The sequence below is a fragment of the Daucus carota genome, chromosome 1 (assembly GCF_001625215.2).
Source record: "Daucus carota subsp. sativus chromosome 1, DH1 v3.0, whole genome shotgun sequence".
Lineage (NCBI taxonomy): Eukaryota > Viridiplantae > Streptophyta > Magnoliopsida > Apiales > Apiaceae > Daucus > Daucus carota.
Window position 1 is genome coordinate 38084501 of NC_030381.2, and position 16000 is coordinate 38100500.

General features: G+C 31.5%; 2 protein-coding genes across 13 annotated transcripts; one reads left to right on the forward strand and one right to left on the reverse strand.

Moving 5' to 3' along the window:
• Positions 1–1139: 1139 nt before the first annotated feature.
• LOC108206811 (adenylate isopentenyltransferase 3, chloroplastic) lies at positions 1140–2749 on the forward strand. Its single transcript, XM_064082864.1, has one exon. The coding sequence runs from the start codon at positions 1338–1340 to the stop codon at positions 2289–2291; it is 954 nt and encodes a 317-aa protein (XP_063938934.1). The 5' UTR covers positions 1140–1337; the 3' UTR covers positions 2292–2749.
• Positions 2750–4303: 1554 nt separating this feature from the next.
• On the reverse strand, positions 4304–9670 carry LOC108206805 (protein WHAT'S THIS FACTOR 1 homolog, chloroplastic). 12 transcript variants are annotated; one of them, XM_064082842.1, is made up of 4 exons: positions 7402–9670; positions 7257–7303; positions 5638–5729; positions 4304–4748 (listed from the first exon to the last, which is right to left on the reverse strand). In XM_064082842.1, the coding sequence occupies exon 1, from the start codon at positions 9477–9479 to the stop codon at positions 8280–8282; it is 1200 nt and encodes a 399-aa protein (XP_063938912.1). In that variant the 5' UTR covers positions 9480–9670; the 3' UTR covers positions 4304–4748; positions 5638–5729; positions 7257–7303; positions 7402–8279. The 12 variants fall into 12 exon arrangements, with proteins under 12 accessions (XP_063938912.1, XP_063938904.1, XP_063938919.1 ...); XM_064082834.1 differs by having other exon boundaries at positions 5623–5729; XM_064082849.1 differs by having other exon boundaries at positions 7206–7303.
• Between the last annotated feature and the right edge of the window lie 6330 nt (positions 9671–16000).

The following is a 16000-nucleotide window of genomic DNA, read 5'->3' on the forward strand; positions in this document are numbered from 1 at the left end:
TTTGATGACTTTAGTGATTCAAATGAGACCAAAAATTTCCCAGTGACCCACTTGATATTTTCTAGCGTAATAAGTGATCTAATTGATAATTAACCCCATTTTCAAATATCTAATATTTTCTGTTATAATATATGAAACGCGTTCAAAAGAGAACCAAACAATTATAAACTAATCATATTCTTCTGTGATCTATATACGTATACACGCGCCAGTTGAGGCCATAACAAGCGCATGTACAAATTCTTCGTGCATTATGATTACTGGTAAGTGGTAATCCTATCCACTAATAATTTGTTCCTTTCAGATATGTACTTAGCCGTGCTCTCTCTCACTCTGTATTAGTGCCTATATTTATAAACGTCAAGCGAGGTCCATAAATATTACAGGAATCGTATGTCTCATCAGATGACTAATAGCAAATGAAACTACTTTACGACTGTTACAATTAAAAAGGAAAAAGAAAGCTTGTTTAGCTTATCCGGACCAATAAATTATTGCATGAGCCAATGATTAGTGATATCATCCTAGTTAAATAAAGTGATTAAGACTACTTAATCCCAATTATCATCCCTCTTGCATCTGTCTACACGTACTCCTGAATTGGACAAAATCTCCAACAACGAGCATCTAAGCAACTTGTTTCTATTTTAACTCACCAATAAGCTAAACCAACTCAGTTCTACACAGTTTAAACTTTAAAAAGCTATTAGAGACTTAACTAAGCTAGGATTTAGAAAGAAACCATTAGTTAAAGTGCAGAAAAATATAGACACATATGTTCAAATATAGTAATCCTATAAGATCCATTTAGATCTTCCTAACACCTTAATATTTTAGATTAATTGATTTTCAACATAATTCTCAACATAATATCATAGCTCAAGCTTCACGGAGGTTTCAAGTTCGACTCTCCATCACTTGTCCCAAAGATGGGCGCCTCGGGTTCTCAACATTATAACAAGATAATCTGTCAATCAGAGAGTATAAAGTGTAGAGAGGTCACTACGAGAGTACAAGTCCACAACAATGACATGTGGCGTATACAGATACTTTGCTTTTCCTCGCAACTCGTACGAGTTGGGAGTTGCTATATAAAGCCTCTAAAGCCAGTTAGTTTTGCTAAAATATCAGAGTTCTCAGTAGCACAAAGGGAACACCCAGTACGTGTTGTACTTTTGTGTTCTGCGTTCCACATATTCTCTGCGATCAGTTTCAAGAAGAAGAATATTTATATGCAAGTATTAGACTTATTTGTTAAGTTTGTTTATTATTTAATACGATATTTATTCTTTCTTTCACTTGTTGACTGGTATTGATTAGTTAAGTATTTACAGAAAATGACAATGTCCATGTTTACCTGCAAACCAACTCACCCTTTTCTCCAAATTCAAGCCGGCAACTCTCGACTCAGTTCTAGGCTACGGCCATCTAAAGACAAGGTGGTGGTGGTTATGGGAGCAACGGGTACTGGCAAGTCGAAACTCTCAGTCGATCTCGCTACTCAGTTTAATGGGGAGGTGGTTAATGCGGATAAAATGCAAGTTTATGAAGGTCTGGACGTGATTACAAACAAAATTACGGCTGAAGAGAGTTGTGGTGTGCCACACCACCTCTTGGGGATAAAGCATCCTTCTGCAGACTTTACATGCACAGATTTTTCTAACATGGCCTCCTCCACGGTGGCTTCTATTATAGATCAAAAGAAACTTCCTATCATTGCTGGAGGCTCAAATTCTTACATTGAATTTCTCATTGACAATGAAGCAGCAGGATTCCGATCAAAGTATGATTGTTGTTACCTTTGGGTGGATGTTTCGATGACAGTGCTCCATCAAATTATATCAGACCGTGCTGATCGGATGGTTGAGAAGGGGATGGTGGATGAGGCAAGGCAAATGTTCAGCCCGAATGCTGATTATTCAACTGGCATAAGGAGGGCCATTGGTGTGCCCGAGTTTGATTACTACTTCAGACTCGAGCCACATGTGAATGAAGAAACTCGAGCAAAGCTGCTGCAAGAAGCTATATATGAAGTGAAGATCAACAGTTGCAAATTGGCTTGTCGCCAGCAAGATAAAATTTTACGGCTGATGCATGACAAGGGATGGGATATTCAAAGGCTAGATGCAACTGATGCTTTCTTAAAGTATGGCAAGGAGTCCAATAAGGCATGGAAGGAGCTGGTGCTAAAACCTAGCAAGGCAATCGTTAGTCAATTTCTTAAGAGTTCTGACCCTAAGTTGCATAATAATGGAACAACATTGAAAGCCATGGTCACTTCAACTCGATAATAGAAGCGCTGTGTGTTCAAAATGCAGCAATGGCAGAATTTTGGCTCTCTGGACAACTTACTCTGCAGTTATCATGCTATAATGTTTATTTATAGTCTAATACATTTCTGAGGAACTCATGGGTATGTGAACCTCTTGAGGATTCCTCAAAGATACCTGTCCTACTACATGCATATATAGAAGAGTCATGCACAAGCTAAACCCTAGTATGTTAGCTTGCTGTCACTTCAGTATGGCTGGACAATGAATTTCATAGATGGTACAGCTATGGAACACTCTCGAGGGAAATAATGTACTAAGACAGTGACCACTGTTCAGAAAGTCGGAGATGAGCATAGAATAAAACTTCTTCTTGAGTCACTATCTTGTCTCTTCCTAGACTAGTTATGGTCTTTGTCCACGTATAATACTATTCATAGCATGTTTGTCGTATATAACTACAATTTTAATGCCTAAAAATAAGTAACAAAAAGAGTAAAAGAGTTGCAACACACAAGAAGTCATCTCTTCTGTTCAGAGGAAAAAGGACAAAAGGTCATGACCAATGATAGTTCATCATTACTAGTATCAAGAAAAATGTGATGTTTAAATCTGCATAAAACCAAACATTTGAAGAGAGTTGAATCTGAACTTCCATACAGAGAATCAGCGATACAGAAATGGACTTACAGATCCTAGACATAATCAGACGTTAAGTAAAACTATTAATCCCTCCATGAAAGATACTTCTTACCCTATCAGCCGGCCTGGGCATGTATAAGCGACGTTGCAAGAAGGATCGGTTATAACAGTGTACCTGTGGGCAGGTTTGGAAAGGAAGACGGGCAAGTAAACCAGCAAGTTGCAGACACATACACTGTCTATTGCTCGTACCCAGTGGCAACATTCATGTTCGACAGGCGTTTGACGGTGCCCCGGGTGCCTGTGTCTGTGTCGATGTCTGTGCGATGGTGGAGGAGATTCGGGTGAAGGGGACGGACTATCTAGTGACAGCGGGGTTGGAGGAGGGATTGTAGAAAATGGCATCATTGAACACGCACTAGATGCCACTGCAATCTGAGCATCACACAAGGGAGTAGGTCGTATAGGAGCTAAAGGTGGCCCAGGTGTTTGCCTTCTAGGAAGGCACTCAATCTTGGGGTTCATAACCAGGAATAATGAAAATATTGCTAACTTAAATTTACAAACTCTGTAGTCCATGCTTACTACTATTCTCAGCAGTTTCGAAGGTTATCCTTCTAATTATATACTAATGTTATATTACAGGCTAGACCACAAGACATGTGTGGTTGTATCTAATTAGGTATTCTAGCAGGTTGATAAAATAGTAAAAAAGAACCAACAGAGTAGGGAAAGTGTGATAGCTAATTGTTTACAGAGAGAATTAGGTATGAATTGGTTTAGAAATTTCATTTAAATTGTGTGAGGGAATATCTGCTGTTTGATGCGCAGGTGGTTGAAGTGCAACCTTTTTCCAGCCTCAGCTTAATTGAAAAGATTTAACCTTTTTATTAGGCTTAAAACAACCCAAAAGTGAAATTCAAATTCGCAAGACTGGCAACAGATTTTAAGTTTATGTAAACTGAAAAAAAAAAAAGTTAGGGCTTTTTTCAGAAATACCCAAGTTGCAAATTTTATTTTCAAATATACGCTGCAACCTCATTTGCAACGTTGTTTGCAACGCCAGTAAACTGAAAATCAACTCTAAATCAACTGTGTTGCAACCTCAGTTGCAACTTCGACCGTATTTTTGAAAATAAGTTTGAAAACACGGGTATTTTTGCAAATTTCCCTATTAGTTATTATGAGCATGCTAGTTTCAAATCAATGACACTGAAGCATAACATAAGCACTTCACTAACCTCTCACTGTATTTCTAACAGTGTCTTCTCTGTCACATAGAGTTGAACGATCTAAATTACTTCCTATCAAGTCTCAATCCCTGTCAAACTTCTATCAGACCCAACTAGTGAACTAACCTTGTTCTAAAGTTTCTGCCAGAAACATACGCACAGGCTAAGCACTATGTCTAGATAAGAAATAACTAATGACGATATACTCAACTCCAATCATCTTTACAGGGAGACGTAAAATTAGATGATCAATCATGATGGTTACATAATGTCTCTGAGTGTTGTTTAGTAAGCAAAATAGAGTGTTTCTGGTGCATATTCTTTTCCAGCATTTAATACCCACGAAGCCACCCCATGTGAATGGTCCAACAACACAGTTTTACAATAAACAGCAAATGAACAGATCGAGGTATTTCACGAATCAACATTAAAACCTTCTTACCTGATAAATCATCGTAGTAACTTGCATTTGATAGCTGAAAAAAGCATTGCCCCTGCCGTGACTTTCTTAGTTGACACGCTGACAGGTTGAGGTGATTCAGAAAATCATCAAGAAACCATTTGGTTTGAGATACAGGTTTGCTCTAATACTGTCAGTATAAGGCTGCACATGACAATACTTCAAGTACTGAATTTAGAAACAAACATTACCATAAGTTGCTAATAAAAAAATCACACACCTATATGCAGATAAGAATAGATCCCCAACTTCATTCACTAATAACCCATACAGAATATAGTCAGGGTCCTATACCTTTTCTAAGAGTCGAACATATGTGCAGTAAACTGCAATAATGAAGTCACTCCTTGAAGCTATGACCTAATAATATACTTATTATCACTGTGGTTCAGAAAATCAAGTGGTAAACTGCATTTCTTAATCAGCAAAAGAAAACACCAAATGACCAAAACATGGTTCACTGAAGATGCGGTTTACCAAAGAAAATATACCAAACCACTACATTAACATATAAATCTAAATATCAAAATACAGTGATAGATGAAATTATACAGCTAAGTACTGTCCCAGAAATTTGTTTGTTTTACAAGTGACCTTAAAAAAAACACGCATTGTATTGTATCAGGCTATCTGCGTGCGTTAGGGCCAAACACCCAAATATAATGCAATTATACTTGTGAAAATATCAGCTTAGTGTTTACTTATATACATTTGCATGTGTGGGTAGGGTTTTTCGTGTTTTTTTTTTTTTGGGGGGGGGGGTTTACGAGTAAGTAACCTCGTTACAACCATAGATCAATGTATTTCAGAAAGCACAAAATGTGCAAAGTTGTTAGTGATAAATTATATATCTAAATCTTTTATATGTTGAGGCCTATATATATAAAAACCTTACATGTATATTAGTAGCTCGCTATCTTGAAGTTTGATCTGATACAACTATTTAAATTTAAACACAACAATGCGTAATATTCTTTAAAGAATATATCTCATCAAACATTAAGTAATTTGTGTTTACCTATATCTAAACTACCTTTCAAAATATTAGCTTTCTACACAATCCAAACTGAGGCTTCATCAAACACGGCTCTGTGAAGTTTAAACACACAGCTAACCAGGTTGCCTCTGCAGAGAAATGAAATTTATAGATTGGTCATATAATATGGTCAAACATTAAATCCAGACTAACTCTCAGAATAGATATTTTACACAAATTCAATGTGAAAAGCCTACATGGGCCACATCATGAATATCAAAGGCAATTAATCACTGTTTTTAACGCTATTCATCGCAATATATATATTAGGGAACACAATTTTAATTACATATCATATAAAATTACAATAATATTTTGACAATCTCTCTGCAAATAGAGTAAAATGTAAATTGACTTCGGCAAAAAGCATTCAACAAAGTACAAACGATAAGCTAAAGTTTGACTTGGTAATGGAAAGGACTTGGAGAATGTGGGAGTAAAACTATCAATTACTCTAAGACATATGGATATATATATATATATATATATATATATATATATATATATATATAGGCAATTGCTCAAATGGAAACCACTAGAATAAAAACTAAAATGGAAACAAAGAGAAACTATACCTAAATGACCTCACCCACCCCCTATATGTCATCACCCATCGAGGGCCCACCCTCACCCCCACTCAATCCACCCCGAGCCCTCTAGGGCCTCGCCAAGGCTCCTCACAGGCCCTTGACAGGCTCCAGACAGTCTTACAGAGCCAAACCTTGGCCTCACCATGGTCCCATTAGGCCCCGACCCGGCCTAATTAGGCCCCACTTAGACCCCGTCTATGCCCATCTCAGGGTCCATCCCCGGTCCCAAAACCCGCATCATTCTACTTAATCGCATTGGTTTCTATTCTAGTAGTTTATATATATAGGAATAGGATCAAATAAAAACTTTTTTAAGTTACAAACTTACAAACTTTTTTTATTCTTTAATCCTTAGTTATAGAAAGTATCCATGTTGAAAATTATTGAAAAAACATTACAATATTTAAAAATAACACATAAATAAATCGTGCATTCAGCACATTTGTAACTGGAGTTCAACATCGGGGGTAGAACACTAATTATCATTGTGTTGAATATATTTATAGAGATGCTTAAACTATACCTCTAGGGTTTGGTTAGGGTCTAGAAACATAAATATTGGTTATATAATACGTTTAACTTAGTTCTTACATTGAAAAATTAGTTTATGTACTTCTCCAACACAATTTCTACCGATGTTCAACCAAATATGTTAAAGAATGTTGAACTCAAATTATATAAGTGTTGAAGGCATAGTTTAATTATATATTTACTAATGAAATAGTGATGTATTTTCAATTATTTTCAACATGGATACCTTATATAGCTAATAATTAACATTTATTATTCATCCACCAATCAAAATTTACTATTACCATGAAAGTTAGTGACTATTGTGTGCCCTTGGGCACACCACAGAAAATCCCACATATATAGTGCCAGTAAATGAGCCAGTACGGATATAAATATACGGAGTCGGATAATTTATATTTTTGGGAATAAGTAATCACAACAAAATCAATATCCTTCACTTACTGATTAAAATATATATAATGCCGGTATACCAAATATGTAGGGAAATTGTACCAGTAATGACATAGTCCCCAGTAAGTAATTTTGTTCTTCTCTGCAAGCTGCTAATTAAAAAAAAAAATTCATCAAAAGTAAACTAAGAGGAGAAACAAAGAACAGGAAAAATGTTCATCATTAAAATGTACAGTATAATACATACATATGAGCAATTACGAATGCAGACAGTCAAGGTAATGTCCTACACCAAGCACAGTGCCGCAAAATAAGCAAGATCTTACAATCTCATCGTTGTGAGTTGACTATACAGTGTTTAGTTCCACAGATTAGGGCTTCACATTCTGACACCTTACAGTTGCAGAGTGGCAATTACATATTAACCCATGGAAGAAAAAATTGGCAACCTAGAGAGCAAAACTAGAACCTCATTTACAAATTTGAAGAGATAAGAACATTATTGTGTACTTGATAATATAAGAGACTTGTAAGTTGTTGAAAAGTGAAAACTAATACTTACCAAGATAAAACAATAATCGAGACTACTAGATGCAGACAGACTGACAAATATGTATCAGGTTACCCTCAGACTATGCAATTACATTCAGAATTTGTTAAAATTATATCTATACTGGGTAAACTTATACTGTGTGAACCAATTCCCAGATACGGTTTAACAAATATAATAGAGAGGAGAGGACCTTTTTTCTTTGTGCGAGTGTTTGTGTGACAATCACAAATTTTGTATCCAGGACAGTGTGTTTACACAATATCATATTTCATGTAATAAAAAAGGGATGATAATAGACCAATCACCAGTTTGGTCCGAATTACCGGTATGCAGGACAGGATACCGATTTTCAGAACACCGTGGCAGTTCGCAATCGTTTGAACCGGAACATCGGTATTGATTTCATCTGATTTGCAATTTAAACTCATTTGAGAATTTACATAACTCATGGTTTGGTTCTAATATCTTTGGTTATGGTCTTTGCTCAAAATGTAACAAAACTTCGTATCATGTTTGCACATATGAAAGAAAAGCTAGCAACTTCAGACACAATGATATTGTTTTCAATCATGTCAGTTTAATTCCCCATCCCTTTTTGCTACCAACTCCATGTCTTTTTGTATGGCTTCTCTTTGCGCCCTTAACTGCTCTGCTCTCTTTCGGTGTCCCTCATCCAACAACTCCACAAACTTATCTTTGATCTCCAGCAGTGGATCTCGGTCAATTAGCTGGTCATCCTTGTAAGCTTCCCTAAGCATAGCTGTCTTAATTCCCCCCTTCAACGACATATAAAATATTCCCGAATGTCTTGTGAATGCCGTCGAAAATGCATTCGAAAACCTATACTCTTCGCAAAATTTTCCCAATATTGGGACAGGAATCCTCTTATAAAGAGACAGCGAAAGCAGCTCATGAAAAACCCCAACCGTCCTCTTCTCCATTTCTCGCGACGCTTGATCCAAATTCGATGCATCTTCATACGGCGATATATACGGCAGCTCCATCCAATCCCTAATCCACTCTCTCATCTCTTTCTTCAAAAAAAACCCCGATGGGAGCTTCACATCAAAAGCCGGCCTAACTCTTATCCCCATCAAACTCTCCTCCTCCTTCGCCTTCCTCTCTATCACCGACTCCGCAAACTCCTCATTCCACGACACCAACTCCAAAAACAACTTCCCCTCCCCCGAACTCCCCACCAACCTAAAATACTCCGGATACTTCGGCACCAAACTCACCAACAAATCATTCGGAAACCCAAACTCCCTCTTCACATGCACCAATTTATCCGCACTAACCACCCTATCCTTCGCCATCATCAACAACTTACACAATTTCCCCACCACAACCCTCTCATTCTCCCCCCTAATCCTCTCCTCCTCCTCCAAAAACCTCCTCAACCCTAAACTCGCCCGAACAAACGGAACCGCCTCCGCCTTCGGCCTAATCCTATCCAAATACAATTCAAACAAACTAGGGTTCCTATCCATAAACGTCTTAATCCTAACCGGCAATCTCAGCCTTTCGCGACGCTTCTCGAGATACCGAAGGGGAATAACTTGCCCTGGTTCATTTAACACCTCTTTTACGACACGAGCACATAGTCTATAGTGTTTGTCATTATCAATTGCTTGGTCTAGTTTATGATCTTTACGCCAAGCTACTTTAAGACTTGAAATTGAAGCAGTGAATTGAAACCAAACCCTAACCCTAGAAATTGTGCTATTGTGATTAGTGTTGAGTAAAGATGATAGAGTGGAGTGATTAAACATACCTGATTTGTGTGTGTGTGTGTTTATGAATTGGAGTGTGTGTTTGCAATGGAGTGATTGTTGTGAGAGCTTGGTCTGTTGCAGGGCTTTTCAAACTTCTCCCGGGAAATGTGAATGACGAGATTACAATCATTTTTTTTAATTTTTTTATTTTTATAATTTTATGTCCTTTTAGATTTTTTTTTATAAAAGTTTCAAATATATAGTCATCAATCATCAATCATCAATCAATCATCATCAATCATCAATATATATATTATATACTTAGAGTTAAGTTCTATGGAGTACATAAAAACATTGGAGTATTGGAGTACAAATCATAATTTTTTAGTTTGATCCTATATAATATCTTTGATTATCTAAATTTTGATATAATCTATCATTTATAAGTTGTCTTTCACATAATTGTCAATTAATCATTAATATCTTTCAACTTGAACAAGTATTAAGATTATTGTTCTGCTTATTAGTTATACTGCAGAACATAGAGTCCTATGATTTATAAAAGTAATTATTCTACCATTTGATCACGATGTTTATGTTGCAGAACATAATGTGCAGGTTGTCAAATATTTACAAATATTAATGGACAAAAAAATTGAAATTTAGATGACTGGATTACATTTTATCAAACTTTGTACTCCAATACTCCATTTTTTTTTGTACTCCATAGAACTTAACTCTATATACTTATATATAATAAACGTAAGGGAGATAATTTGGTCGCATGGTCCTATGTTCCAAAAACTTATCATCCGTTGGATCGTATGTTGAACAAATAAGCACCGTTAGATTAGAACAAAATTAAATTATGTTCTACAAGGAAACTGATATCTACTTAGCATGTTTATAATTCCTTTTTCGAATCCAAAACAAATTCTGTCTTTCATGTGTTTTTGATTTTTTTAATCCAAAATAAATATTTCCTACAAATTTTAATTATAGAATCGTATAAATCACACCGTCAAAAAATTATTTTTATCCATCGGATCCTATATTGAACAAATAAGCACCGTTAGATTAGAACAAAATTAAATTCTGTTTCATAAGACAACTGATATCTACTTGCATGTTTATAATTTCTTTTCTGAATCCAAAACAAATTCTGTATTTCACGTGTTCATGATTTTTTTAATCCAAAATAAATATTTTCTACCAATTTTATCTGTAGAATCATATAAATCGCACCGTCACAAAATTATTTTTATCTAATATATTTCAAAATTAATAAGCCCGATTTATGTGAGGAACGAATACAAAAACTTTTTCTTAATCCAAAGCAAATTCTACCATCTTATTTCATGTTTATGATTCATCTTCTTAATTCAAAACAAATCGTGTTTATCAATTTTAATCTCGAACCACAAAAATTTTTAGAAAAATATTTAAATCACATTATAATAATTTTAATATAAAATACATTTATAAATATAATCTAATAGGAGTTGGCGTCACATATTCTACTTAAAATAATTTAAAATTTGATAGAAAGAATTTAATACGTTGGCATGATACATACAATTTTAATTTATTATTTATAAATTAATTTTTTTCACACCATTTAAAATATATTTAAAAAGTTTATAAATAATTAAAAAGCTCGCGTGCCTTGCACGGGCTATAAGCTATTATATACTTATATATAATAAGCATAAGGGAGATAATTTGGTCGCATGATCACATTGTCCAAAATCTTATCATCCGTTGGATCGTATATTGAACAAATAAGCACCGTTAGATCAGAACAAAATTAACTTCTAATTCTAAAAGGCAACTGATATCTACTTGCATGTTTATAATTCCTTTTCTGAATCCAAAACAAATTCTGTCTTTCACATGTTTATGACTTTTTTAATCCAAAATACATATTTTCTACCAGTTTTAATTGTAGAATCATATAAATCGCACCGTCATAAAATTATTTTTATCTAATATATTTTAAAATTAATAAGACGGATATTTTAATCCAAAATAAATATTTCCTACCAGTTTTAATTGTAGAATCATATAAATCGCACTGTCACAAAATTATTTTTATCTAATATATTTTAAGATTAGTAAGCCAAATTTAAATCATATTATAATAATTTTAATATAAAATACATTTATAAATATAATCTAATGGAAGTTGACGTCACATATTCTACTCAATATATATTAAAATTTGTTAAAAAAATTTTAATACTTTGGCATGATACATAAGAGAAAAGAAATGGCTTGATTACAATAATTTATTTGAAGCTATTAATGGCTATTTTATACTGCATCGTCACTTTCGGATGATCCAACGTGTGACCAGTTTTTTTTTACAGAAACAAGTCTGAAAAGTAGAACCTATATATTTTTACAATAATTCTGACTTACAAACAAATCATAATTTCAAATTTTATTTAATTGAAATTTTTTATTTTTTATTTATAAATTAAATTCTTTCACACTATTTACAATATAATTAAAAAGCTTATAAATAATTAAAAAACTCCCGTGCCTTGCACGGGCTATAAGCTAGTATATATAAAGGAAGATGCGGGCGTGTCTAGAAATGTCCGATTCAGTCTTCTGAATTTTCTTAAATTTCGGATAGAAAATATAGTTATAATTCAAAAAATCAGGTTTAAGAATTCTAAAGGTAATACAATTCTTTTCTTATTGAATTCTAAAGATGATACCATTCTTTTCTTTTTTATTTAGTATTTTTTATTGAATTCTAAAAATGATACAATTCTTTCTTTGTCAAAAAAAATGATACAATTCTTTTCTTATTTAGTAATCCTAAAAGAAATAGGATTATATTTAAAAAATCAGGTTCAAGGATTCCAAGCGTCCATACAATTTTTTTCTTTTTGGATTCCAAAAGTAATACAATTCTTTTATTATTTAGGAATACTAAAAGGAGTAGGATTATATATATTCAAACTAACAATAATAGATAAATTATAATTTATATTTAAGATTTTTGGATTCTAAAGATAATACAATTCTTTTATTATTTAGGAATACTAAAAGAAGTAGGATTATATTTATTCAAACTAATAATAATATGTAAAATATAATTTATATTTAAGATTTTTAAGGTAATATGTACAATTCTTATTTTCTATAAGATATATCGAAGATATATTCGAAATTTATATTATAAAATTTTATTTTTGATAAGATATATAGAAGAATAATCTAATACTCAACTACGTTTAAGAGTCTAAATAGTAGACACAAATAATAAATTAGAGAACATGATATGTTCGAATCATAAAATTTATTAACTCAACGTGTCTAGAATTATTGAATTTAGTCTTATCATTTTCTTAATTAAATTTCAAATTGAAAATAAAATTATAACTTAAAAATCAGGTTGAAAAATACAATTATTATTTTCAAAAGTTATAAAACTTATAGTCTTATTTTATTAAAAAAATTAAAATCATATATCTAACAAATAATTTTCTTAAATTTTGAATGAAAAATAAAATTAAAAATTAAAAATAAGGTTCAAGGGTGGCAAAGGAAATACAATTCTTTTTCTTATTCAAGATTCGTAAAAAGAGTATGATTTTATTTATTTAATATAACAATCATTGAAAAAATACAATAAAAACATAATTCTTATTTTCGAAAGTTATAAATTATAGTCTTATTTTATTAATTCTATTCAAATTATATATATATAAATAATTTTCTTAAATTTAGAGTAGAAAATAAAATTAAGAATATAGAAAATATGAGTATAATCTAAAAATCAGGTTCAAGTATTGTATAGATAAAAGGATTGCAAAAATAGTACAATTCCTTATTTATTTAAAAATCATAAAATAGTAGGATCCTATTTATTCAAAATAACAATTATTTAACAAATATAATTAAAAAAATAATTCTTATTTTTAAAAATTATAAATTTTATAATCTTATAATCTTATGTTATTAGTTTTTCTCAAATCATATATCTAAAAAATAAAAATCAGCATCTTCCCGAATATCAAATTGTCTATTCATAAACTCACGTCGTTCCAAAAAGATCAATAACATAGCAACTCTATCATGAAAACATCTTTGAGATCGTCGCAACGTCATTCAAACAGTATGCATACATATAGCAACTCTATCATGAAAACATCTTTGAGATCGTCGCAACCTCATTCAAACAGTATGCATACATAACTCACAACCAATCTCAATAAATAAGATAGCAACTCTATCATGAAAACATCTTTGAGATCGTCGCAACCTCATTCAAATACTATGCATACATAACTTACAACCAATCTCAATAAAAGTTGGATTCAGTCGTATAATTTTCTTGAATTTCGAATAGAAAGTAAAATTATAATTTAAAAAATCAAGTTCAAGTATATTAAAGATAATACAATTCTTTTTTTTATTGGATTCTAAAAATAAGAAAATTCTTTTCTCATACTTTTATTAAATTTGAGATAGAAAATATAATTATAATTTAAAAAATCAAGTTCAAGGATTCCAAAAGTTAATACAATTACAGTTCTTTTCTTATTTAGGAATCCTAAAAGGAAAAAAATTATATTTATTTAAACTAACAATCATAGATAAAATAAAATTTATATTTAAGATTTGTAAGGAAATACGTATAATTTTTATTTTCGATTTAGTTTTATAATTGTTTTAAATTTCAAATAGAAAATAAAGGATTGTAAAGATGATAATCATTAAAAAACTAATAGCAAAAAAAATAGAACTATAAAAGAATATTAATTTTTAACTAATAAATAGGAAACATAAAATAAAAATAATTAACAAATAAAATAAGATATATAAAATAGGAATCATATATTGATTTTATGATGATGCAAATGTTTCTTGATTAGTATTGTGTTTGACGGGCACGGGAGGCGGCCCAAACTAATTTTTATCTAAATAATAATAAATTTTCTATTAATATTATGTTTGACGGGAAAGTGGGTAGAATAAAGTGGCTAAAATAAAATTTTATCTATGTTATAATATATTTTTTCGTCATAACGGGACCACGGTCCAAAATAATTTTTATCTAGTTATAATCTCTAATTTTATCATAATTAGAATAATTTTTATTAGTATTGTGTTTGACAGTAAGGAAACGAATATCTAAATTATAATACTTTGTTATTAGTATTGTGTTTGACAAGAGAGCAGCTCACATTAATTTTGATCTAAATTATAATATTTAATTTTATCATAAAAATAATGATTATGGATAATATTGTCTTTGACGGGATGGGGTTCGAAATAATTTTTTTATTAGTATTGTGTTTGACATGATGACCACTTAAACAATTTTCTATACCAATTATAATATTTTTTATTAGTGATATGTTTAACGAGAAGATGACTCAAAATAATTTTTAATGCTATTATAATATTGATTCATATCAAAATTTATCACGCCGCCGCGAAGCGCGGCTTTTTTCACTAGTTTATTTTATAACCGGAAATCAAATTTATCACATGCGAAAGTATTATGTAAAAAATCAGAAATATAGGATTATCACATATAAAAGTTAAAAATGTGATGTCACTGTTCACTATAAAAAAACGGCTATTTTAGATCGCCTATCGACGGATAATTTCGACCGTATATGATTGAAAATAAAAGTGTCCGAGAATAGCCAGTCAAATATATTATAAGCACCTTTTTTTGTTCGAATTTCCAGTGAAAAATTGTTTTGGTTAAAAGGACGGTCGAAAAAAAGGGCTAAATTTTAAAAAAAATAAATTAACAGACCTATATGAACTAGCATAGTTTTAGTTTTATCACGGTGCAAAATAGAGTTTTCCAATTAGTATTTTTTAGCGATGAAAAATAGCCGCTTTTTTTTTTTTACAGTGATCAGTATATACTGACATTAGAGATAAGAATATCTTTAAAGAAAGCAGATATCACAATGTAGATATGTTAATCATCTTATATATGTGATAAATTCTAAAATTAGCTTATTATCAGATTTTTAAGACATATGAAGGTGGAGAATTCCGATATTCATTCTCAAAGGTTATCAAAAATAAAATAGATGATTCAATGATAAAGTTGAAAATATTATGATTTATGAAAATTTATATGTTCGTTAAAAGACTAAAATTTATTAAAAAAATTGAAAATTTTATAAAAAAATTATGAAATTTTATGTATAAATTATGAACATGTGTTATATCACAATATCGATAAGTGTTGATTGTTATACTTTAACCTCTGTTATAATTACGATTTATTCAATAACAAACCACATAAAAATCTTGTATGATTGATTTATAAAATTATTATTAATATTATATGTTTCTAAAATTTTCTTTTATTTAATCTCCTCATAGATAAGTGTGTGGAAAAAAACACATCTTTTGAAAAATTACTAAGAAAAAGATATTTTATTCTTTTAAGAAGATAGAAAAACATGTCTATTTTGTTTGCCTACCTCAAATTACATTAACAAGCACAAAAATGTCAAGATTAAAATCGGGGAGGATATAGTAGTAGATAAGTTTTCTTTCATGTAATCCGTTCAAATAGAATATAGAAT

Coding starts and splice junctions, on each gene's coding strand:
- LOC108206811 (XM_064082864.1), top strand. CDS start 1,338: ATGACAATGTCCATGTTTACCTGCAAACCAACTCACCCTTTTCTCCAA.
- LOC108206805 (XM_064082842.1), bottom strand. CDS start 9,479: ATGTTTAATCACTCCACTCTATCATCTTTACTCAACACTAATCACAAT.